Genomic DNA, 26,644 nt, shown 5'->3' with positions numbered 1-26,644 from the left:
TTACGGCTGCATTCCGCCGTGCCCGCGCTCATAACCACCCATCCCGTCCGGTGAGGGCGACACGCCGACGGCTGGCTCAGCGTCGAGCAGCTCCTGGACGTGATGAACGCCGGGGATCTCGGGGTAGGTGCGTGCTCTGTGCGGTGCTGCAGTCGGCGGTGCCCGCGCTCAAGGCCGCCGGGGGCGCGCTGGTCGGCGCGGACGAGCTCTCCAGAGCGCTCGGCGTCGTGGGCGCCGCCAGCGCCGAGGATTACGCGTCCATCCTAGAGTGCCTGGATGGCGACGGCGCCATCACCGTCGAGGAGTTCAGGCTCGTGGCTGATCTGCTCTAGATCGAGGCTGGAGAGCCTAGGCTGTCACACCTTCCCGTGGAGCGGATGTTTAGTTTGCTGGTGTGCCCGTGGCGTTCATCTATACTGAAATCGTCAATAATCGAGTAGGACTTAATCATCCATGTTCCTCCATGGACTGTGCAAAGTGCAAGAAGAACACGCGACGCTTGCAACTCGTGAATCCTACGACCATGGAACAGAGCAGTCGCCACGGCTGATGCCTTTGGGCTCTGGTGGTAGTGGGAAGCTTGAGGTACGGCGCGGCCGCATGGCAGGGGAATGGGGCGCGGCAGGAGGATCACGGGGGAGGTGCTCCGGGTCCACGATGCGATGAACGCCGGGGAGCTCGGGCTGGGCGCGGCGCTGCCCGCGCTCGAGGCCGCCGCCGGGGGCGCGGACAAGCTCCGCCAGAGCACTCGGAGTCGTGGGCGTCGCCAGCGTCGAGGACTGCGCGGCCATCGTCGCCGCCGCCAGTGGCGCGCTGCTCAGAGCGGTGCTGCAGCCCGCCGTGCCGGCGCTCCACAGCTCGAGGCTGCCACCGGGGCCCACAATTTGGATCCAACGTCCTACCTCAGGGCTTCTCCAGTCGCTGAACCATGGGCCACGTGGAAGACACCAACCGAATCCTCGCCGCTGGAGAAGTCGAATCATGGAGGAGAGAGAAGAGTCGACTCCCCACGAATAAAAAAATGATTGGCCCTCTCATCTTCGAGCTCGTCGCTCGCTAGCCCGAGCGTTCACCGCCGTGCTCGCCGTCATCCTCGTCGCCGAGCTCGCCAGAGCCGCCGCCTCTGCGCTCCCTGGCCTCCTCGTCGCCGAGCTCGCCAGAGCTGTCGCCGACGCGCTCCCTGGCCTCCTCGTCGCAGAGCTCGCTGGAGCCTCCGCCGCCGCGCTGTTCGGCCTTCTCGTCTCTTGCTCGTCGCCGGGCAACCAGGCTAAGCCTCCGCCATGGCGTCGCCGAAGGATCCTCGTTGCCACGCTCAACTGAGCCTCCACCGCGGCGCCCTGGCCATAGGCTCACGGATCTCCAATGCGGTCGAGGCTAGCTCGAAGAAGCAATCGCTAGCTCGTGATAGAAAGAAAATCAGTGGCGAAGGAAATGGAGAAAGAGAGGCGGAGGAAACAAGGTCCGTCGGACTCGCCGAGGCCCCGCCGCAGCGCTCGCCGAGCCCCCGCCGCCGAGCTCGCGAGGCCCCGCCGCCGGACTGGCCGAGGCCCCGCCGCCGCGCTCGCCGATCCCCCGCCGCCGGCCTCGCCGAGGCCCCTCCGCCGTGCTCGCATGAGCCCCCGCCGCCACGCTTGCAAGGGCTTGCATGCCCGTGATTGACGCCGCCCGCGCCCCACGAGGTTGAGGCGTTATTATCGGTCAAAACCCACCGGCGAGTAGCGACAGGCAACACGAAGAGCCGGGAGGTCGCCGGGGCGCTAGCAGGCACTGCTTCCTCGGACAACGGCCCGCAATCCGGCACACGCCGAAGATTCCGGAGAATGTAAGGCGTGCCACCTGACCTATACCCGATCAAGAGGGTGCGAACGTGCTTGCGACGAGTTGCCTGCATACACAAACACGTGAAAACGTAAGTCCGAGCCGTGGTCGGCTCCCCGGGACGACTCTTGCATCGGCTTTAAAGAGCCGATTAGGTCCTGGTGTCAGATTGGATCTGCATCTATCCGGATATTGATGAATAAAGCAAATAATTATGGAAAACTTGCTTCAATTAAATCTAGTTGATTCAATCCACGATGGTAAAAGCCTCACTGCTAGATCGGAACATCCTACACGTAACTAGGCCTAGCAAACATAATAGATAACTAAACCATAACCGAAAACAGAGGCCTAAGAACTAGCAAGAGCCGATTCCCGGAACAATCCCTATCAAGGCTAAGGCAAAGCATCTATTACATCACCGGGACATCCAATCCGTTTGCAGGGCCTAACCTAGCAGATATTGAGCTAATTCTTATAAAATAAGAACAAACCGTAACAGGTTGGATCTACTAGATAGAAAAGAAGCAAGGTGTTAACTCTATGCAACTAATCCTCTATGATGAGAACTAGCTTAAGATCAAACATGAACACATAGAGAAAATATGATATTCGTAGATGGTAAACAATAAGAGCATGATAGATCTACTAAAAACCATGCTACGAACATCAAGATAACTAGTACTACCCGCCATCAAAAAATGCTTCAGTACGAGTAATACCAAGGTAAAGGCAAGAACAATGCTGCCCTGATCGCAAGAAGGCGATCAGGGCAGCATGTCGCTTACTTGGATGAAACCCTAAGATTAGGGGGTGGCGATGCGCCGAGAGTTGTTTGCGAGATGTGATGACGTTCTTCTTTACAAATGTCATAGGGTACATATTTATAGTCCGGAGACTTCTTGCCGTGCAAGGCAACCTCTAAACTCTTTCCTAAACGAAGACTAGAGATAGATTACAACTCAACAAAGACTCGAAGATTAGATAACATGATCTGGACTCTTCCCTCCACCGGTCCAGATCTTCATGAAGCTTCCAAATATCAGCCGAAACATGCCGTATAATTGTGGCAGATTCTGGTCGTCCTATTGTTTCGGCAGTTCCCGTCAACTCCGAGCGAATCTGGACGTGATTCCAGTTGTATTGGAAAACTTATCTCCTTAGCTTTCCATGCATATCTAGAATATCCAAAACGGAGTCCATATGTGGTCTGGGCGTCCATTTTTGTGCGGCCTCTTCCTGCAGTCCGAACCAACCTCGCGAATAGACTAGGCTTCAACATGGATTAGGCTCGTGACCCCATCCCAGCTTGACCCTTGAGTGCCCAATTATCATTGTATTTGGCCAAACTTATGATATAAGCCTGGCTAAGTGGACTCCTTTACCGTGGTCTTCTTCTGACATTTAGCCTAGTAATCCTGGTTTGGCCAAATATAACAGAATCTACTAAGCGCCAGCCGTAAACCAAATAAAAACATCATCTCCTCAAATTGTCTTCTCATGCCACTGATGGTCTTGCCCCCCAAGCCGATAGATCGGCTATTAGCCAACTGACTTTGTGACCGATTGCTTGAATCGGCCTCACGCCTTCCTCGACCAATCTCAATGTTGTTGCAGACCAGTCCTAGTTTTCATATTCCATGGATGGCACTGACTTATGTGATCATCCTCGTACTTCATCAGCTCAGCATCAACACATACGGCCTCTCCTGCAAAACAATCACTTGCAGAACCGACGCTACAAAGATCATTGTGAATCGGCTAAAAGCTGATGAATCATATTCGGTTAGCCAAACAGTCCACATAAACCAAACCATAATCATTGATAAAAATTTCTTCCCCCCACAAAAATATGCTATGTCATGCAAAGAGTGAGTGCGAGCTTCCAGATATGTCTCAAAGCATTTATAAGTGCTAGCATGTATATACAGTGAGGGTATAGCATAAAGACACCGCATAGAAAAGCTCAAAAGAATATATCTATATTAGAACATGAGCAAGCAATTTTTAGGATTTTCAAAATAAAAGGCATCACCACTTAGCCCAACCAACTAGTACATTAAAGCATGACAAGCAAAAATCAGCAAGTACCTACACCAGTGAGCTCTTTCCGATACAAGGATCTTTTAACAAGCTTGATTATGCATGCCCTCAGGTCTTGCAGGTTAAAACATATTGCATTTGAAACTCAAACAAGCCTTTTGTTCTGTGCCAGGGGTTATTTGCTTATCAGGCCACTTCTTACCAACCAATGCTAAGCCTAGGTCCATTGAACCATCAGAAACTTAAAGCAAGGTTTTGGTCATTCACAGCCTAGTCTAAGTTCATGCTAAAATGCAATAGCAAGCAGTCCCGAACTAGATCAGTGAGACAAAACAAACCCACCTGGATCTTTTCATTATAGCACAACATGGACATCATTCAGATTTTAATGTAATTTAGCACAAGATTATCATATAAGCATTGAGACTCGAGCTGCATAAATAATTCCAAGAAAAGGATATAGCTACCAGGCATGTACAAGATAGTAAAAGCAAAGTCAGCCTACACATACTAGTATCCAAGTAAAGCGGTGACCATATTTCAGATTTTCAAAAGAATAAAAGCCATGCTCGGTATCAGATATTCAACATATTCAAATGAGCCTAACCACACATGGTCACCAGCACCCACACCTCAAAATATATACACGAAACACAAGTAGAAGCTACTAAGCATATAAGGAAGCTAGTGCAAGTGATAAACGCATATACTGTATGATGATGCAATGGTGGGTTTGAATATTACCAATCAAATTGGCTATTGACGAGCCGATGGTTAAAATCCCGCCTGGTCCGTACTTGCCATAATGCATTATCATCACAACTATCGGTTGTTAGAAAGCCGAACATCTGTAGCCTAAAGTCCAATCAACACATCTGTTGTCGTAGAGAGCTCTTCAAATGCTTTGTCGACGTGGATGAAGTAACCGATGTTGATCGCATCGAAGGAGCACAGAAGCTGAATCAGCCGGCTGATGTGATGAATGCCCTGACCCTCTATCCGCGGGGGTCGGGCGAGACGGACTCCGTCCGCAGGGGTTGGGCGAGGCGGACCCGTCCGTAGGTGACGAATGCCCTAACCCCGTAGGAGCCGAATTCGCCGATGTCGATGGTGTCGCAGGAACGGGAATAGCCGATGACGATGACGATGCAGAAGTACTGTTGGCCGGATCGATCGGCTAATGTATCAGACACTCCCATGCCCACATGGGAGCAGGAGTAGCCGATGTTGATGGCCGGAACTGCGAAGGAGCGGAAGTAGCCGATGGCGAAGAAGCTATAGGAGCACCGGCGGTAGTTCTTCATCCGGACGAAAATTTTTGTATGGATCTCCATATTTCATCACCAAATCTCCGCTTATGCCCCCCGAGCCGGATCCTTCATGTATTGGAGGAGATCGGCTCTCCAATCGGCCGTGCCCAATTCACTATGAACCAAAGAATTCAGACGTTTTGCCGCCGATTGCTGGAATCGGCTGTGTTTGGGGCTGATCTGCCCATCGGCCCGGACTCAGATGTTAGCCATGCAGCTAATTTGTTTTGCTACTATTTCTTTTGACTTTCTTTTTCTGGCATCGCATCGGCTGGGGCTGATCGCTTAGATCGTCCACTACAGGGCATGATCCCGTAGAATTCATGAAGCCTACGGGACATCATGTCGTGTCGCGTCTTTAGCTCCCGCAGCTGAATCAATCTGCGGCTTGTGCTTCTAGACCAAACTGCGCCTTGACCGTAGGTTTGGTATTTCTGAGATCTCGTTGAACCTTTCCAGCAGCTGAAGGTAGTCCCCTTCAGGTTATTTGAGACTGCGCAGGTGTTGGACCCTGTGCTTCTACGACCTCGACAGTCCTCCTGGGCACCACCTTGGCAGGTGGCATTCGTCACGGCGCTGCCAGAATGTGTTTATTCTATGAGGCCAGTGGATAAGACCAGCCTCAACCCGTTTTTTGTCGCTTCGATCCGATCACAGTCTTCCGGCGCGATCCCTGAGATCGGCTCTTGTCCTTCCGCGTCCCAAGCGTTCATTTCTGCGAGCGAAACCTCGCTGGAGTCATCTGCACGGACTACCTCCACTTCATCGCCATCCTATTGAACCAAACACTGGTGCATTGTGGAAGGAACACAACAATTGGCGTGAATCCAATCCCTCCCAAACAGCACTGTGTACGTACTCTTACTGTTGACGATGAAGAACGAGGTTGGGACGGTCTTGCGGCCAACTGTCAACTCCACATTGAGGATGCCCTGCTCCTTCGACGGCTGGCCGTTAAAATCATTGAGCATCACGTTGGTCTTGATAAGATCAGCAGCAGAATGACCCAATCGGCATAGTACTGAGTACGTCATTAGATTGATCGCGGCACCAGTGTCGATCAACATCCTGTTCACAGGCTTGCCGTCGATGAGGCCCTTGAGATATAATCCCTTCAGGTGCTTGTAGCTTTTCTCCTTGGGCTTCTCGAAGATGATCGGCTGTGGGCCAAGATCCAGCTGCGCGACGGCCAATTCCTCCGGTTGGGGCACCCGAAACCCCGACGGGAGCACGAACACCATGTTCACATCAGCCGATGGCTTTTCATTGGCTCTTGGCTGCTTGGGGCACCACTCCTTCCTTGGAGGGCACCTTTGCACCCTTCGCGGGTGCCTGACTTGCTCCGCGAGATCCGGACATGCTTTCCTCAGTACATCAAGGTATCTTGCTTCTGCCTCTTCGAGATTGCGTAGGCGTTGCACTCTGCACTTCTGTGAGCGGCTGAGCCCGTCAGGGCACCACCGTGGATGATAATACTTGTCTTCCTCTTCTAGCTCAAGATCATCCCTGGATGGCCGCTTAACATGGTCGTCGTGACGAGCTCTGGGCCCCAAGCGCTGGAACACCAACGTCTTGCCTGGCTGGCATCCCCGAGGCCTGCACTCCAAGCAATCATCTATAGTAGGCAATCGGCTCATGCCGGAATTCCAACAGTACCTGAAGAACGGGCAATGCTAGTGGTCGTGTATAACCTGGCGTCTCCCCAGCGTCCTTCCTGTGCGGTGCTCATACTCCTCTTCCAATTCATATTGGCGGCGCAACTTGTACTGATACTGGTATTTTTCCAGAAGCCGATTAGAAGCTGGGAGTTGATTGCGGACGTGACGCACTTATTCTTCGGTAACATGTTGCTGCTCTGGCTCACGTTCATCCTGGGGCCGTTTGCCCGAAGCGGCCTCTTTCCTTTGCTCGTCACGGCAGCGCATGGGTCCCGCCATGTTAATCTGGAATGCTAAGTTCTGGCCCTCGGGTCCAAAATCCGACAGCTACACCACGTTAGCTTGTGGGAATGGTTGACTATCCACCTTCATCGTGTGTTGGGCCAGAATTAATCGGCCTTGCTCGATAGCCGATTGGATCTGCCGACGCATCTCCTTGCAGTCATTTGTGGCATGGGTGAACGAGTGGTGCCACTTGCAGTACAATCTCCCCTGCAGCTCCTGTGCCGTTGGTAGCTTGTGATTCTCTGGGAACTTCAACTGTTTTTCTTTGAGCAGTAGATCGAATATCTGCTCTGCCTTGGCCACGTCAAAGTCAAAGCCTTTCACAAGCCCCTTCTGTCTGACCCACTTGCACGGGACGGGGTTTGGCCCCCGGGTCCACTCCGCCACAGCCACTTCTTGTTCCCCGCCAGAATCATCGGAATCATCTGCTTGGGCCATGTTTACGTGGCGCTTGAATTTTTCCTGGTACAGATCGGGGTGGTAGTGTTCATACGCCGTGAGCTTCTGCACCATGTGTGCTAGAGAGGTGAATTCCAACTGAAAAGCCAGATCCTTGATCGGCTTAGCGAGTCCCAGAACTGCCAAATCGACTGCCTCCTTTTCTGTGATGCGCGAGGAGTAGCATCGATTCTTTGATCTCTCTGAAGCGCTGTACGTATTCTGACACACTTTCCCCTTGCTTCTGCCTGACTTGGGCGAGGTCAGCAATCCCTGCTTCAGCAGCCTCTGAATGGTACTGGGTGTGGAACTGATCTTCCAGCTGCCTCCAAGTCCGGATCGAATTTGGGGGCAGTGACGTATACCATCCAAAGGCTGAACCCGTGAGGGACTGGGAAAAGAAATGAACCCTTAAAGGATCCGACACTGAAATCATCCCGAGCTGCGTTAGGTATCGGCTCACATGCTCGATGGAGCTGGGCCCTTCTGACCCGCTGAACTTGGTGAACTCCGGGAGCCGATACTTTGGTGGCAACGGGATCAAGTCGTAATCACTTGGATACGGCTTAGAATAGCCGATCGCCTTTCTCTTGGGCAGGATGCCGAACTGATCTCTTAATATTGCACTGATCTGATCCACACTAAGAACTCCTGGGGCCGAGGGCTCAGCACTCGGCCCGGTAGCGTACTTCGCTAACCATGCCTGCTTCTCTGCATCTGTCCCTGAAGCTCCTGTACCCACCAGATGTCCCGCACGCGTTGAACTGATGCTATCAGGTATGTACACGCACGTGTAGCCATGCGGGATCTCCTTAGGCGGCTCGTTCAGGAACTGGCCTTCTCCAGGGTCACCGCCAATCTTGTAGACGACGTAGATCGACGAACCTTGCGGTCCTGGGCATGTGAGCGAATATGGCAATGGCGGCCTGGACTGAAGTGAGGCCTCTCCCCTGTGACTCCCCAGGATTGGTCCTGATGGGGAGTACTGGTTCTTGATCACCTCCTGGACGACACGATGTGCCACACGCTCGAGTTCATTCACCAGACTTTCTGAGTGCCGATGAAGCGTGTGAGCCACCATGTAGTTCATCTCCTGGCGTAGGGCTCTGGTGTGCTCTTCTGATGGTACGGATAGGTCAACGTTGTCGAGAGCGCCTTCGGGTGAGAACCCCTTCCACCTGATGCCGTGGTTGCGGGTCCTCTCAAAAGGGCCGATGAGATCGGCTTCAAACTGAGCTTTGACCTCATCATATTTTTTCTTGTGTTCTGGAGTCAGCACTTCATACGTGAGAGGTTTGGTGATCGGAGGAACAAGAACTTGGTCTTGAGGTCCGGTTATCTCTACAGCTGGCGTTATTATTGATGAAGGTCCCACCGGGCGTGCCAGAATGTGTTGTCGGTCAAAACCTACCGGCGAGTAGCGACAGGCAACACGAAGAGCCGGGAGGTCGCCGGGGAGCTGGCAGGCACTGCTTCCTCGGACAACGGCCCGCAATCCGGCACACGCCGAAGATTCTGGAGAATGTAAGGCGTGCCACCTGACCTATACCCGATCAGGAGGGTGCGAACGTGCTTGCGACGAGTTGCCTGCATACACAAACATGTGGAAACGTAAGTCCGAGCCGTGGTCGGCTCCCCGGGACGACTCTTGCATCGGCTTTAAAGAGCCGATCAGGTCCTGGTGTCAGATTGGATCTGCATCTATCCGGATATTGATGAATAAAGCAAATAATTATGGAAAACTTGCTTCAATTAAATCTAGCTGATTCAATCCACGACGGTAAAAGCCTCACTGCTAGATCGGAACATCCTACACGTAACTAGGCCTAGCGAACATAACAGATAACTAAACCATAACCGAAAACAGAGGCCTAAGAACTAGCAAGAGTCGATTCCCGGAACAATCCCTATCAAGGCTAAGGCAAAGCATCTATTACATCACCGGAACATCCAATCCGTTTGCAGGGCCTAACCTAGCAGATATTGAGCTAATTCTTATAAAATAAGAACAAACCGTAACAGGTTGGATCTACTAGATAGAAAAGAAGCAAGGTGTTAACTCTATGCAACTAATCCTCTATGATGAGAACTAGCTTAAGATCAAGCATGAACACATAGAGAAAACATGATATTCGTAGATGGTAAACAATATGAGCATGATAGATCTACTAAAAGCCATGCTACGAACATCAAGATAACTACTACTACCTGCCATCAAAAAACGCTTCAGTACGAGTAATACCAAGGTAAAGGCAAGAACAATGCTGCCCTGATCGCAAGAAGGCGATCAGGGCAGCATGGCGCTTACTTAGATGAAACCCTAAGATTAGGGGTGGCGATGCGCCGAGAGTTGTTGTTTGCGAGACGTGATGGCGTTCTTCTTTACAAATGTCATAGGGTACATATTTATAGTCCGGAGACTTCTTACCGTGCAAGGCAACCTCTAAACTCTTTCCTAAACGAAGACTAGAGATAGATTACAACTCAATAAAGACTCGAAGATTAGATAACATGATCTGGACTCTTCCCTCCACCGGTCCAGATCTTCATGAAGCTTCCAAATATCAGCCGAAACATGCCGTATAATTGTGGCAGATTCTGGTCATCCTATTGTTTCGGCAGTTTCCGTCAACGCCGAGCGAATCTGGACGTGATTCCAGTTGTATTGGAAAGCTTATCTCCTTAGCTTTCCATGCATATCTAGAATATCCAAAACGGAGTCCATATGTGGCATGGGCGTCCATTTTTGTGCGGCCTCTTCCTGCAGTACGAACCAGCCTCGCGAATAGACTGGGCTTCAACATGGATTAGGCTCGTGACCCCATCTCAGCTTGACCCTTGAGTGCCCAATTATCATTGTATTTGGCCAAACTTATGATATAAGCCTGGCTAAGTGGACTCATTTACCGTGGGCTTCTTCTGACATTTGGCCTACCAATCCTGGTCAAATTCTGGCGATAACAGGCGTGGCCTTCTCGATGAGGAAGAGCTCCGCCGCGCTCGCCCGAGACCCGTCACCACGGATGGCGGAGCTGGTGAGGAATGAACGGAGACGAAGCCCTCGAGAATTCGACTCGCCACTGCAGCAACGTGCGGATGGCAGGAGTCGACTGGTGATTTTTGGCTACGTGTCTCTCTCCCTCTCCTCAAGGATTCGACTCGCCACTAGAGCTGCCCTCAGGCTCCTTCTTCCCCGATAGTTGAAACGGTCAATAACTTCCGCAGAGTATCCCTTTAACGGCGCATATGCATATCTTGACCACAAAAATCCAATCGAACGGCCGCGAGGGACCCCAGGGGTGGACGGTATTTCATTTATCATCCACCCCTGGGCGCTATTTCGTTTCCCGACCCGGCCATACTACCTCGCCTGGCTCGCCGCCGCTACAGTCCGTCGTGCCCGATCACCCTGGGCACGAAAAACCGAAAACTGAAAACCGAACCGAAAAAACCGAGAACCGGAGCCGAACCGAACCGAAACCGAGAAGTTCGGTTCCATTTCGGTTCCTGGTTCTTAGGAACCGAAGTCGTCGGTTCGGTTTCGGTTTTTTTTTCCGGTTACCCGAGGAACCGATATTCAGCCCACATGGAAGAATCTGGCCCAAGGCCCACTCAAACAAAACCCTAAATCCCCCACCCACCCAGGCGTCACTCACCCACCCGCGACCCCGACCCGCCCCCCTGACCTCACCGTCACCGACGCCTCCATCCTCTTCCTTTCGAGAGTGCATCCCGACGCCTCCATCCCCCTCTTCCGAAGCGCATCTCCGATCTCCCTGCGCCCCCGCATCCGCGTCTCCTTGGCACCGCCCCCTACCTTCCTATGGCTAGGCACCCCGGTCGGCTCCCCTAGGCCCTAGGCCGGGCGCTGCTGCTGCCAGTTCGTGGCTCCCCAGGGCGCGGTGTTGCCGTCGTTGTCTCGCGGCTCCCCTGGGGCGGGTGCCGCCGCAGCCGATTCACGGCTCCCCAGGGACGGGCGCCGCCGCCACTGGCTCGTCCCTCCCCTGGGGGGCGCCGCCGCTGCCGCCGTTGGTTCGCGGCTCCCTGGGTCGGGCGTTGCTTCATCTCCAACATGGCGCCATCTTCGCTTCCGCTTCCCCCTGACAGAGACCCCCAAGCGATTGTGCCCAGTCCTTGAGGTAAGCTCTAAGCCCTCCTCCATCAACCCCTTCCCTAGATCCTCTTGGTTTGAAGCACGAGATCCAGAAGTACCTGCTAGGGTTTGTGCCTATTTCTTTCCTTTGATCTGTAATGTAAATATGTAATATGCTTGCTTGTGTGAACAATCAGACCAAAGATCTTGGATCTATATAATCCTTTAGGTGATGATAGTAATTTTCTAATCTAACAGTATATGTGGATTTTCCCTTGTTATTGATGAAATCTAAAGTAAATAATTTTGGGGATGCTATGTGAACCACACTTAAATTGGTTTGCCATTGCCTTCTGTATAGGTTTTTGTTGCAGTGAACCAGCTAATTAACCATTCAAGACTATCAGGAGGAAGATGCTTGAATTTTACTTCTGAACTCTATAGAAGGAGGAGGTTTGAATTAGCCTTCTTGTTTCAAGGTAAAGCTCTCTTTTATATACTTATTATGAATGTGCTCTGTTATGTTGTTTGTTCATCTTTTCCTTCGTGGTCAGGAAGAACATTGCAGTAGCTTGTGAATTCTAGCTTGTGCTCTAAAAATCAGAAATAATTGACTAGGACTAGCTTGAACTGTACATGTTATGAACTCTAGCTTGTGCTCAGTAATTTATGAGCAGAGTAAACAGCGAATCGATTATTCTCAGTAACAACTGATGCTCACATTAGACTAGAAATGCAATCGGCCAATATTTACTGGATAGCTTTGAATGTTCCTTGGTAGATGATTGCTGTATCCAGTCTTAGGATGAACTTCTTCTTGTTATCGAGCATTTTTTTCAGATGTCTCAGGAGGATTTGGATCAAGAGATGAGTAATTGGATGTCAGAGTACACCGGGCCTAATGGGGAAATGCTCGAAGGCGACAAGGTTGAAGGTACTGATGGAGAGAAGGAGAAGGAGGAGGAAAAGAAAAAGGAGAAGGAGAAGGAGGTCATTGATCTAGAAGGTGAAGAGGGCAAGAAGAGAAATCCGATAGTATCCAGATCTGGGATGTGGGAACACTTCAGCAAAATTTTCCATGAAGGTCAGTTGATCAAGGCAAACTGCAACTATTGCAAGAAAGATATTGCAGCACATCCAGTGTTCAATGGTACATCTGCTATGCATAAGCATTTTAATTGTTGCAAGAGTAATCCTCATATAGAGTCTAAACAAGGGGTTTTGTCAATTAGTCAAGGTACTGGTGTAGGTACTTGGAAGTTTGATCATGAATTGCTTAGGTCTGCTTTTGTTGAAATGGTCAAAGAAGATGAGGAGCCATTTGCAAAAGGTGAAAAGTCTGGTTTTAGAAAGTTCATGTCTGTTGCTTGCCCTAGGTTCACTTTGCCATCTAGAAGAACATGCACTAGGGATGCTGTGCAATTGTACTTTGAGCAAAAAGCAAAACTGAAAAAAAAAATTCAAGAACATTGCAATAGAGTTTGTCTCACAACCGATGGTTGGACATCACAGCAGCAAGAGAGTTACATGACTGTGACAGCCCACTTTATAGATAATGATTGGTGCTTGCATAAAAAGATAATTAGTTTTTTCAAGGTCAAAGGCAAAAGGGGGGATGATATTGGGAAACATCTGCATAAAGTCTTGCTTGAATGGGGGTTGGAGAAAGTAATGACAGTAACGGTAGATAATGCTAGTGCAAATGATAGTGGTGTTAGTTACTTGAGAAGACAAATGAATAGTTTGAAAACTAGCATAGCAGATGGCAAGTAACTTCACATGAGATGTGCTGCACATATAGTTAATTTGATTGTCCAAGATGGGCTGAAAGAAGTAGACCAATCTATCAAGCGTGTACGGGCTGCAGTTAAATTTGTTAGGGTGGCACATCAAGAATAGCCAAATTTAAAGAGATTGCTGAATGGGAAAAAGTGGACAGCAAGGCATTCTTGAACCTTGATGTGTGCACTAGGTGGAACTCAACCTATGACATGCTAAAAGCTGCTTGCGCATATGAAAGGGTCATTGCAAGGTATCCGGATGAAGATCCATACTATACAATTGAATTGCTTAGTGACATTAAACTAGGTGTTCCTGGTCCAGGAGTTCCTGATGAGCTTGATTGGGAGAATGCAAGAAAACTAGCTGACTTTCTAGGCCACTTTGCTGAAATAACAAAATGTGTTTCAGCCTCGTTAAGTGCCACTGCTCACACTTACTTTCATGAGATTGGAGAGGTCAATGAGCTAATAAATGAATGGATGAGTAGTTCTGATTTTTTACAGCAAGAAATGGGAAGAAGAATGAAAGACAAGTATGACAAGTATTGGGGGCAATGGCATGAAAATTTGGAATTGCAAAATGAGACGGCAAAGGGAAAGGAGAAGGTCAAGGAAAATATTAACTTGCTGATTTTTGTTGCTGTTGTACTTGATCCTAGATACAAGCTCTCACAATATACAGAAATTGCAATCGATGAGATTTATGGAGATGGTGTTGGGCAGAAAGTTTGGGCTGCAATTACCAAATGTTTGCAAGAACTTTTTGAAGAATGTAGGAACAATCGTTCTTCTCCAAGTGAAGTGTCCTCTCAGCCAAGTGATTCACCCCCATCTAAGCAAGGTGGAGAGAGAGCTAGAAAGTTGAAGACTAGAATTATAAAGAAGATGAAGCTGAATAGTGGAACAGCAAGCAGTTGCATCAGGGGCAGCAGGACTGAATTAGATAGATACTTGGCCGAAGAGTGTGAAGAAGATTGCAAAAAGTTTGATATTCTTACTTGGTGGAAGGGGCAGTCAGTCAACTAGATTTCCAATATTGTCCAGCTTGGCTCGTGATGTGCTCGCCATCCCAATCTCCACCGTTGCTAGTGAATCTGCCTTTAGCACAGGTGGCCGCATTCTAGATGATTTTAGGAGTTCACTCACTCCATTTATGGTTGAAGCTCTTGTTTGCACTCAAGATTGGCTTAGAAGAGGAACTCCTATCAATGTTGTAGAGAATACAGAAGAGTTGACCAAACTAGAAGAAGGTAACTATTTATTGTACTATTTATTTGTTGTTTTCAACAATGAAAAATTATTTAACATATCCATTGTTTGTTGTTTCTGTTTTCAGATATTATTCAGGAATTTAAGGACAAAGCAATTGCTGATGCACATGCTGCCAAGTCACAAATCCAAGGCAGCAAAAAGAAGATGGTTACATCCACCAACATTAGCTCCCAGCCAAGCAAGTCCTCCAAGGAAAGCAAAAACAAGAACTCATCTAAAGATAAATGACCATGTGAGCTAATATTCATTTCTTCTAGTCATATACTGCTGCCCTGCTTGCTGCAATATTGCTGCCTGCTCTGCCTTGCTTGCTGAGTTAAACACTTGAATTTAAAAATGTTTAGTCAACATACATTCTATTCTTTCTTACTTGTTTCAGTTTGTAAACCATTTTCAGGCTTGTTGATGTTAAGTCGTTGACGAAGGTCGAAGGGTGTTGTTGTGGCCTACTGCTTGGCTGCTTGCATGTTGAGGAAATGAGTGGTGGCTTCGTGCCTTGCTGTTTTTAATTATTCCAAGTTTGAAACTGCTTGCTGGCTGCTGCTTTTATTTTAAAACTGTGAATTGTAGTACTGCTTGTGAGTTCTGAGCGTGAATCACTGGATTGTTAGTGATTGTTGCTTGTTCTTTGAATTTGAGAGAACCATAATATTTATGTCTTGTGCTGTTGTTTTATATTGAATTATCCCTGTTGATTGCATGAAAAATTAGGTGAAATGCTGTCAAAATTTGCTATTGAATGGGCTATTTTTTGTACATCCTGGAAGTTCGGTTCTTTCGGTTATAACCGGAAACGAACCGAAAGAACCGAACCCGAAGTTTCTCGGTTCTTAGCTTTGAAAAGAACCGAACGGTTCCTGTTTTCCAGGAACCGAAGTTCTTCAAGAACCGAAGAACCGAACCGATCGGTTCAGTTAGAACCGAACGCCCAGGGTGAGTGCCCGAGCTCGTGGCCATCCTTCCCGTCTGGTGAGGGCAACGCGCCGACGGCTGGCTCAGCGTCGAGCAGCTCCTGAACTGGATGAACACTGGCGAGCTCAGGCAGGGCGCGCTTAGCGTGATGCGGCAGGCTGCAGCCAGTGCTGCCCGTATGTTCGAGGCTGCGGCGGCGCCATCGTCGGCGGGGACGAGATGAGCTCGCCAGGCCGGCAGGGCTTAGGGCGCTGAGGACTTCACGGCCATCTTCGAGTGCCTGGACGGCGACGGCGCCATCACCGTCTAGGAGTTCAGGCTCATGGCCGACCTGATCTAGATCAAGGCTAGAGAGCCTAGGCTGCTACAACTATGCTCGAACACGGTGTTGAGTTTGTTGTGTGCCCGTGATGTTCATCTATGTACTGAAATCGACAATAACTAAGCATTTGTTCATCTAGGTTCCTCCATGGACCATGAAATGACGCTTCCGACTCATGAAGCCTATAGCCATGGAACATAATATATACAAACCAAGGTTCTAAATAGCCGGCTATAGCCACCGCTATAGCCTGCTATAGCCTTCCGAAGAGGAGAAAGCTAGAATATACATCTCTTAGCTCTAAAAGGCTAAATCCGCTAATAGGCCGCTATATCTCGCTATAGCCGCTAAATTAAAATTTATTTAGCCAGCTAAACCATATAATCAATCTCTATTTATTGTTAGTTTAGTATTGAACTTCGTTATTTACAAAATTTAGTATTTCGTCAATGATGTAACAAGAGAATGAAGCCCAAGACGTACTTTAGTATATGAAATTTTCTTGATTTTATATTTATATGCAGAATTACTCATAGATTTATACATGGTGGAGTAGAAATGCATAATTGTAAGAAGCTTCTAGAATATTAGAGAGTATATATGAACCATGATTACCATACTTCATGGTGAAATATGAAATACTCTAGAAATTAGATATTTGTATGGTTAGATAAGTATGAAAAAAAATCTAGACTTAGATATTTTATAAAAAAGTGTGTAGAAGATGAATACATGGCAAAATCATATGAGCCATGGAGTTCTATAAATAGGGATACTTTTCTCCCCTCTTGTCATACCATGGCATAAGAAGTCTCAAGCAGGAGATGGCAAGATTACCATGTAGTGTAATAATGTCATGGTATGGTAGTTACATAAAAAAATGCAAGAATTCTGTGTTGTATTAAATTATGGTGAATAAAGAGTTGGGTTCCCATATAGAGTTAGCTAGGGCCATCAATTTCTCCACACATAGTATTTACAGAACTGCTAAATGAGTTAGCTAGATTATAGCCCGCTATAGCCTTTCATAGCCTCTACAAACACCTACCGCTAAATGTTTTATCCCGCTATTTTAAATACTGATACAAACCACTAGTGGAGTGCCCATGCGTTGCCATGTGCAATAAAAAATATATTAATCCACATATGAGAGTCATTCAACTTTCTAAAACTCATGCAAAAGTGAACTCAAACATTGCAATACAAATTTGGAAACTATCAATTTCACCACTCACATTGCAATAGACAAATTACAAATGTATAATGAACATTTGAATCAATCTTGACATATTATCTGAAGAGCTGCACCGATGAAGCCTATTTATATATAACATCTCTATGGCTTCTTAAAAGTTAAAATCATTTGGATGGGAATATGTATCAGGCAAAGACAGCCCAAGGAAGCAATCATCATCTTCTTTCATTTGCAGCCTGTTTATGCTCTCTAGTCTTCTCAACAAAATGGATTACTTATTGGGCCGCATTAAAACTACTGAAGACATAATTATAATAGAAAATGTGCTACACCTCAAATGTACTTAGCGGAAATATACAAAAGAATTGGTTGCTTCCTTATGATAATGTGATCTGCATTGGAGATCCAGAGCCAAGAAGCCAAGACTCAAGTCTTTTACTATGGCTGGGGACTATCCAGCCATAATTAGGAAGTAAAAGGACAGGGTGTACCATTGCAATTTGTTTAGCCATATGATGGTTTGCTTCTTCGAAGATCTAAGTTCTTGTTTGTTTCATACTTTCATCATGTGAAAATGGAGTTAACAAAGTCAAAAAGTGATTAAAATATGTGCCTCAAGTAAAATACACCTTGAAATTCCATCTTGGTTGAACAAATTTGACATTTTAGTAACACTTCTATTCATAAACTAAATTTATATAGCACCATAGTCTTATCATCTCATCATTTTTTTGCACAAAATAATGCCCAAAAAAACCAAGTAGCACCCCCCCCCCACCCCCGCCCCCCAACTACAATTCCAATATAAAGGCTTCCGGATCCCATTCACTATGTGCAGGATGCCCACCGATTCCATCAACTAAATGTATATCAGCTTCTCAGTTTTTGTAAACATATATACTCATAGGTGTTTTCTGGAAGCATGAGTAAGAAATTTCTGACTCAAACCCATTTTAAGTATTGAATCAATTGCTCATCATCCCATTCCTAGACCTAACTGTACTATCACACTGAGTGAAACATACCTTACAGATACCCTAAAATTTGTAGCCTAAAACAGATTAAACAAATCATCATGTCAATAGCCAAATCAAGCATCATTCAACCTCCATGTATTTTTTTGATACAAACAAGATCAAAACCAGTAAATCATTGAGCATATATCAGTATCTCTAAAGTGAAAAAGAATCATGCCAATTATCCACCAGTCACAGAAATTACCTGCAGATGGAGTGCCAATATCTGTAGGACTGTAGCTGGCAAAAAATACCTTGATGGCACCCAACATCCTTGATACCTATCAGAGGTGAAGTAAACAGTGGCAAGCTATGCATGGTTCAGGTCTATTGCATTCATAATCTACGTAAGCTATTTGCGATGATACAAGGGTGGTAGTGAAAACATCATTAATGTGAAACCAAAGTACGAAAAGTCAGAAATTTGGGTAATAATGACAATGGCATTTCATATTGTAACTGGGGAGATGGTGGAACAACGAGTAACTGACTGATTATGAAATACATGTGAGAGGTGTCAACTTGCTAACACAAATGGAAGATTTCATAAAGCAGATAGATATGAAGTTTACTAATTCACATATTAGTTGAATGGCCAAACAACTCTCAGCTTGTGTAAGTCATATAATCTGCAACTAATATACCAAATTCTGAACATATAAGATATTAGTTTCTGAATGACAGGACCAATACTGGATAGCTGGCCAAAAATAGTAGAAACCAATCAGTTGCAGTCGCAGTATGCTGATTCAGTCTACACATTATAAATTGCATATTGTTTAGGCTATGATTCATCATCAGAAATCAGTAGCACTGAATTGGATTAGTTTCTGAATGAAAAGGCGGATTTAAATAAGTAGGCGATGGTTCAGTCTACTAATAATCAACAAAAAGCTCACTGAGACTGCCCTCTATGTGGACTTCCCAAATTATTAGATACTGAACTTGCCAAATCATTATGTACCTTGTGCAATCTACAGGTTCTTGGCTTGCAAAGCTGTAGATTCAGACAGTTACCAAGATGCATGAACTCATTAATTAGCCAGCGAGACTTACATGTAGATACAGATACAATTGCTCTAATCCATGGCATTGGAGCTCTAACAAAGCTCCAAGGCTTACACAAATTTCAGAGGTTGGCCAATCAATCAGAGGCAGCTCTAACAAACTTTTTTCAGAAAGGAGCATATTACTTGTTCACATCTAAATTCTAAAATGGGACAGAACGCCAAACGAAAAAAAAGTGTCCCAAATCATTCTTTATAGTTGTAGAGACTTTCATGGTAATGAATACCAAATACGGGAACATTTTTTTCTGTGACCCAGTAACAACGGCATCTCTGAAAAGCATGAAACTTCAGGATCAGCTCATGGTGCTGATAGAAATGAAGGGCAGAGCTTCAAGACCAGCTCGCAAGTCGCAAGGTGCAATCCTAAATTCTCTGAATGGTCATCAGTTCCATCAATCTCATACACATCAGATGAAGGAATCTGCAGGCTCCATGCAGCCACGATGAAGAGAAGATGATGCCATTTGACCGGTGCCGACGCCATTGTACTGTGATCCCATCTGGCCAAAGAAGCTTGATCCCACAGCATCAGCATCAAGATATGCTCCCGTATCCGTCAGTGCTGGCAAGACGCACGGGTCTGTTGAGGTTGAGGGCAAGTCGCCAAGGGAACGCATGAACTCGTCGATGTCGAAGTTGTCCAGAAAGCCCAAATCCAAAGAAGTATCGACGGTGATGCCGGGGTTGAGGTCCTGCTGGTTCGCTGGAACTGACACCGGCGCTGCGAGCTGGTCTGCATCAATGGGACAACTGCCATAGGCGTGATCCACCATCGCCATGGAAGAAGAACAGCTGGGCAGCGAAGCTGATATGTCGAGCAGAGCGTCCTCTGCCACACGCCGCCGGTCCTCGGCTGGAGCTGCTTCGTCGGCCAAGGAATCCGCTTCTCCCCTCTTTCTCTTCTTGCCGTGGCCGCTGAACCGGATGCGGTAAAGCCTCATCTGCGACTCCGCCAGGTGGTCCAGGGCGGTGATGGCGTACTCGTGCATCACCCACCCCGTGCTGCCCTTCTCTCCGCCTTCCTGGAAGCTGAGAGCTTTCTTGCGCCACGCGACCTCCGCGCCGCCGCCGGGGCCAGGGACCCGCAGCTTCTCGCCATCGACGCAATTCCTCTCGCCGATCCAGAACCCGCCGTCTGTGCATGTCCGCTTCTGCCGCGAGCCCTTGCCGCTCCTTGCCTGCCCCAGAGCGAAGAAGAAGGCGTCGTCTTTGCATCCATTACGCTTGAGGAGCTCCCACGGCGGCGCGCTGAGCGGGTCGTCGTCGAGGATGAGGCCGTCGAGCAGGAGTGGCTGGCCCAGGATGCGGCGGAGGAGGTACTGCTCGACGACATCGCCGTCCTCGGGAGCAAAGAGGAAGCCCAGCGGGAGGCCGAGCGCGCGTGGTACCTCCATGGCGCCGCTCTGCTTCCTCCCGTAGCTGCTGCGTCGGATGTGGTACAGCCTCAGGGGCGAGCGGACCAGATCCTCCGGGGCGGTGACCGCGTACTCGTGCATCACCCATCCCGTGCTTCCCTTCTCGCCGCCGCCGCCGCCGTGGAAGTTGAGGGCTTTCTTGCGCCACGCGGCCTCCTCGCCGCCGCCGCCGGGGACGCGCAGCTTGCTGCCTTCCGCGCACGTCTTCTGCCCCTCCCACCAGCCGCCTCCCGCGCAGGTCCGCTTCTGCCGCGTCCCCTTCCCGCACCGCGCCTGCCCCTCCGCGAGGAAGAAAGCTTCCTCCTTGGGCCTGTTCCGCTCGAGGAGCTCCCATGGCGGCACGCTCAGCGGATCGTCCTCAAGGATGAGGCCGTCGATCACAGGCCGCAAGCCCAGGAGAGGCCGGGGATGAGGTAGTACTCCACCGCCACCTCATCCTCAGGAGCGAACACGAAGCATGCCGGGAGCTCGGCCACGCCCAGAGCCGCCGCCATCTCCATGCGCCGCGCTCATGTGGGTCAGGGCTCAAGCGCGAGGATTTGGCTTTGGGGGAGACGGAGGAGAATTGGCGCGTACTGGCTGCGCGTCCCTTGGCCCATATTTATTGGGGGGGGGGGGGGGGGGGAGCGGATCTGGGGCGGCGGAGCGCAGGGGAGTTCGATCGGATAGACGGACCAGCTGTTTTTTTCCTGTTCGGAGGAGTCGGATTCGCTTCAAAACATGGAAATAACTAGGAGAATGCCCGTGCGTGCTACGGGGAAAAATTCATGAACACACATATTTTTTTTATAGTACACAGTACAACACAGACGCTCACAACACACACACATTCACCCATATAAACACACGTACGCAAACCCTACCCCTATGAGCACCTCCGAAAAACTGGACCGGCAGATCTCGAGATTCTCGAAGTCACCATTGGCGCCTCGTTGTCGATGGGAACGTCGCTTATCACTTAAAGCATAACGCCAGAAAATCATGCAAAAAATCCAGAAAAGTACGAGCACCCGTGCCAAGTCGAGGACTTGAACTCGGGTGGGTAGGTTCTATCACAAGGGACCTAATCAACTGATCTATGATCAGTTCGCATGAACACACATGTCAACGCCCGAGATAACTATAAATGCTTAAGTATACTTGATATGCACGGGCATTCTGTATACATACCAATAAATATCATATAGTTCCAAATAAATCCATAATGTCATTGTCACTTAAGCACACTCATATACAAGGAAAACTTTAGTGAATTCTATTTTATATTCCATCCATTGATGTGGCTAAGAAATTTTCTTACTTCAGCACGAAGCAGTTTTGGTGTGGGTGCACTTGGTGTGGGGGCACTCCACTTCAGCAGGAAACAGTTCCAAATAAAAATGTTGCTGTGTCACTAAGTTGTTTATTCAAGTGATGACTGATGAGAATACTACCAAAACAAACACGTACTACATTCTTACTGATGAGAATACTACCAAAATTTGGGTTGCTTACAGGTCTACAGGAGTACTAATAAAGCTATTCTTAGTATCTACCATCCAGAGATTTTGCGCTACACTTGAGAACTTATGCACCCTCCATGTCAGAACCCTAATTAACCAGGTGACGGTAGAACCCATCCACGCACAGAGACTGATAGTAGCTACCCCATAGATCTTCCATTCACTGAATTAATCAACAGGTGCCGTAGAACCCATCCAATCGCAGCAAACAGGGACTGCCTATGGATCCTGCAATTGATCATGGGACTTCCTATGGATCCTGCAATTGATCTTCTGCCTATTGGAGCAGGAACAATGCCTCGCCGCGGCACAATGCCTCGATTGAAGCAGGTTGATGATAAATCAGGGTGACTCACCACGCGGGAAACGGGCGTGGGATAGAGCAAGCGTGGCGGCCGGAGATCAGGTAGCGCCACCGGCCGGAGATCTACGAAGACACAAGGAGGTGCAACTGCCGGCCTGCCGCCACCGCCGCCGGCGTGATGTCCCGGCGTCGAGGCGTCGCTCGGTCGTCCCGGCGTCGAGGCGGTTTAGGGTGACACCACGCGCATGCGCAAGTCGCATTGATCTCGCGTAGACGTCCCGAAGTCGAGGCAGCGTTGGTGACACCCACCACACGCAAGTCGCGTTGATCTTGCGTAGATAGAATAGAAAGCAATCTCTCCGAGCGGAGGGCGCTGCGACGTGAGAGACAGCCAGACAGGACTACGATGGAGCGATGGGGCTACATCCGACGATCCGAGCGATAACCGTTGCATCGGACGGGGCAGATTTGCCAGAGGGACAATGACGGGGTTGGGGGGCCGCGAAGAGCGAACGACGCACCGTCGCCGTCCGTCGCCGTCTTGGTTTTATTAGTTGTAGAGATTAGTTAACCTGATAAGATTTCGAGGGTTTCGATCTCGTCAGAGCAGGGAGACCGATGCATCTGAAGTCTGAATCTCTATATTTTCTAGATCATTCTCGAAACTGAAAAGTCATTCTATAGGACCGGTCATTTTTTTCCCTCGGGTAACCGAAAATTTGTCATCAGCATGCATGGAATCAAGGAGAGGTTGCACATCGCCGCCCGTCGTCGGCGTCCCAGCAGCGTACAGTTAGCAGATCTAGACTTGGGTTCGAACGGTGCTGGCCGGCAGCCGCCACCATGGCGCTCACTTGCTCCGGCCTCTCGGCGTGCGCTCGCCATGGACAGGACTCGGCGTGCCTTCCTGCCGGCGGGTTCGTAGAGTCTGAGTCACGGGCTCGGCCACAGCGGTGCCGCCGCAGCCTACTGTCTCTCTGCTGCGGTGCTGCCTACCATCCCAGCTGGTGGACTGTGGATTTAATTACCCCAATGGCCATCATCGAGTGCCCTGGACGGCGACGGCGGCAGCCGCAGCCGGAGGAGCCGCCGCAGCCTGGGGCGCGCTCCTCGGTGCGGCGCTGCAGCTCGCCGTGCCGGCGGCGCTCCACGGCTCGTGGTTGCCGTCAGGCCCCAGAGTTTGGATCCTTGCTCGCTCGAGAGTTGACCACAGTCAATAACTTCCAAAAATCACCCCTTGAAACAGAGCATATGCAAATCTTGGCGGCACAAATCTGATCTAACGGCTGCGAAGGACCTAGGAGTGGACGGTATTTCGTTTACCATCCACCTCCGGATGTTGTTTCATTTCCTGACCCGACCATACGCAGGGCCGATGCCTCGTCAGGCGCGCCGCCGCTGCAATCCGCCGAGCTCGCGCTCATGGATGTGATGAACCGCTCGAGCTCCGGTGAAGGCGACACGCCGACGCTGGCTCAGCGTCGAGCAGCTCCTGGATGTGATGAACGCCGGAGAGCTCGGGGGAGGCGCGCGCAGTCGGCGGTGCCCGCGATTGAGGTCACCGGGGGCGCACTGGTCGGCGCGGACGAGCTCTCCAGGGCGCTCGGCGTCGTTGTAACACCTGACTCGCGGACAGTCCGCTCGAGGCTGGCGGACAGTCCGCGAGGCATCGCCAGATATTTATCTGGACGGATGTGGGACCCGCTGGTCAGATCTCTCTTCCTCCTCATTTCGTCCAGAACCGAGCGACGCTAGACCGCTCGCCTCGACGTCGCCCTCTCCCCTCGATCTCCCTTCTCCGGCCATCCTAACTCGATTCCTTGCGTGAGTACCTTCCCTAGTCCCTCCTCCAGTTTCCCAAACCTCCAGACCGGCTCCTCATGGCCGGAATCCTTCCCACCACCGCCAGACGCCATTGGAGGTGTTGAAGCTCAGTTCCACCGCCGATCCGCCTCTCCGGTCGCCCTCCACTCGAATCGACCGCGGGAATGGATTCGTGGTGAGTTTCTTATGCTTCACAGCCTTTTTCCCCTTCCATGGCGTGTCACCGGCGCCGGAGCACGGCCTCCGCCGTCGTCACCGCCCTTGCTGCCGCCTAGTGCGAAGGTCAGAAATTAGTTATCGCGGACGGTCCGCCTGGGAGGAGCGGACGGTCCGCCGGTCAGGTTAGTTTTTGTCCAGAGGCGATGTTGCCTCTGGCTGTCTTGCAGGATTGATTGCGGACGGTCCGCTATAAGGGAGCGGACGGTCCTCCGTTGAGGCTTGAAATTGTTCCAGAGACGATGTCGTCTCTGGGGGTTCGCAGGGGTGAACTGCGGACGGTCCGCCACTTGGGCGCGGACAGTCCGCGGTAGAGTCTAGAAAATTGTCCAGAGACGTTTCCGTCTCTGGTGGGTTGAGTACTTGAACTGCGGACGGTCCGCCAGGGGTGGCCGGACAGTCCGCAGGTAAAATGGGAAAAAGTTCCAGAGACGTTGTTGCCTCTGCTGGGTTGGTAGGATAGTGCGGCGGACAGTCCGCCACTCGGGCGCGGACAGTCCGCAGGGTATTTCAGTTAAAGTAAGCTAGTTGCATTCTTGGGCTGCACTCATTTAATTCATATGCATACGTGTAGCATCCGCATCTGAGGGAGCCGTCTTTGAGGTGATCGCGGCACCACAAGAGCAAACGACTCAAGCCCAAGAGGAGAGGTGTGAGCACCCGGCCCAAGGCCCGTCTGACCCCAGTGTTGAGCAGCAGGCGCAAGGCAAGCCCCGGTGCACATCCTAGTATTTTAAATTATGACACCTATGTATGTTTCTACTACTGGTGCATTAAGTTCAGAAATTGTTTGGAACCCTAGTTGCATGATCCATAGGATTCCCTAAGTTATACTAGCATGTATAGGACGATAGAAGTGCTAAGCTTAATGTTACCGGTAGAAGACGAGTGGTCTCATGCACTCGCGAGATGTAGGATGTTAGGAGCCGAGTAATTTCCGGTTACTCGCGAGATACGTTATTATCTTTATATAATTCAGTATGTGAGATTGGTTTCGAAATGAACATGGAAATGTGAGACCGGGCGGGGATGATGGATAGGTATGGCAGCAGGACAGGGTTCCTGGGTGTCTTAGCCCCGTCTGTGTCGATTAAGGACCGGTGGATGTGGCAGTGCTGATCGGGGATTGAACTGTACTAACCGCATGCTGGGAGTAGGAGGTAGTCGAAACCGGTAAGCCGAGTACTGCCTTGCTTCGAAAGTACAGGAACCCGCACCCAACTCCTGGGGCGAGTCGAGTAGTCGCGGAGAATTGGGATGCATGTGTTTACTTTTGGTGGTCTCACGTTGAGCTCGGCTGACCATATGTCGTTGGGCTGGTTCCTGTAGTTCGAGGCGGGGAGGGGAATGGTTGGTATGTATAGTCTGACGGGGCAAATACGTGCCGTGTTGGTTAGGTCCACCTTGCAAGGTTAAATCGGATCGATTCGCCGTGTCTCGCGGTTATGAGGGCCTTGGTCTCTTTGTCACACCGTAGCAAAAATGTAGAAAGTGAGTTAGGTATGTTTATATAAAATATTGAGCTCATCGAATTATTTTGCTTGCATCACCATGATTGCTATAGTAGGTCTTTGCGAATATGAGATGAGAGTTAATTTATATAGAATCTGAAGCTAAAATAATGAAAGTAAGGAATTACTTTAGTTGCTTTTTCTGCAAAATAACCACCAGCCAAGAGCCTTGCATGTCTAGATATGTGGGCTAAGTTATACCCACTGGTCGGGTAAGCCTTGCTGAGTATTAGTATACTCAGGGTTTGTTGCCACAATATTTTCAGGGCACGCAGACGTAGACTTCTGTCCCTGCTGCGCCAAGTTCATCCGCCGGGATGCAGAGGGATGGGTGGTCGTGGAGCCGGACGTTTAGTTAGGGATCTCTCTAGGGCTCACTTTTGGTAGCTGTAGGCCCCGTTCCTCTAGACGAACCAGGATTTCAGTATTGTAAAGTTTGTGAATTATGTGTTTATTCAAACTCGGTTTGTAAAACTTAAGGTCAAGTTCTATGTATATTTGTTGTATATTCAAATATGTGTCGTGCTTGTACCATCTGCGCCCACCTTCGCGTGGGACTATCGGTGATGTTTCGATCGGGACGTGGGTTGAGAAAGGATCGCCAAATTAAGCCGTTAAGCTAATGAGCCCGATGTGTTCAAATGACGGCCATTACGCTT

The 26,644-nt window shown here is 49.4% G+C and overlaps 1 protein-coding gene, 1 long non-coding RNA gene and 1 pseudogene across 2 annotated transcripts; 2 read left to right on the top strand and 1 right to left on the bottom strand.

The window, feature by feature from the left end:
• The first annotated feature begins 72 nt into the window (after positions 1 to 72).
• On the top strand, positions 73 to 332 carry LOC120657468 (annotated as a pseudogene).
• An 11,394-nt stretch (positions 333 to 11,726) lies between these two features.
• LOC120712435 lies at positions 11,727 to 15,380 on the top strand. Its single transcript, XR_005690883.1, has 5 exons — positions 11,727 to 12,124; positions 12,486 to 12,882; positions 14,564 to 14,676; positions 14,763 to 14,930; positions 15,096 to 15,380. It is a non-coding gene; the product is annotated as an uncharacterized LOC120712435 (long non-coding RNA).
• Positions 15,381 to 19,291: 3,911 nt separating this feature from the next.
• LOC120712424 (protein CUP-SHAPED COTYLEDON 1-like) lies at positions 19,292 to 21,056 on the bottom strand. The gene has a single exon (XM_039998206.1). The coding sequence runs from the start codon at positions 20,707 to 20,709 to the stop codon at positions 19,621 to 19,623; it is 1,089 nt and encodes a 362-aa protein (XP_039854140.1). The 5' UTR covers positions 20,710 to 21,056; the 3' UTR covers positions 19,292 to 19,620.
• Positions 21,057 to 26,644: the final 5,588 nt, after the last annotated feature.

This window comes from Panicum virgatum, chromosome 1K (assembly GCF_016808335.1).
Source record: "Panicum virgatum strain AP13 chromosome 1K, P.virgatum_v5, whole genome shotgun sequence".
Taxonomy (NCBI): Eukaryota; Viridiplantae; Streptophyta; class Magnoliopsida; order Poales; family Poaceae; genus Panicum; species Panicum virgatum.
This window is presented reverse-complemented; position numbering and strand designations above follow the sequence as displayed.

Coding starts and splice junctions, on each gene's coding strand:
- LOC120712424 (XM_039998206.1), bottom strand. CDS start 20,709: ATGCACGAGTACGCGGTCACCGCCCCGGAGGATCTGGTCCGCTCGCCC.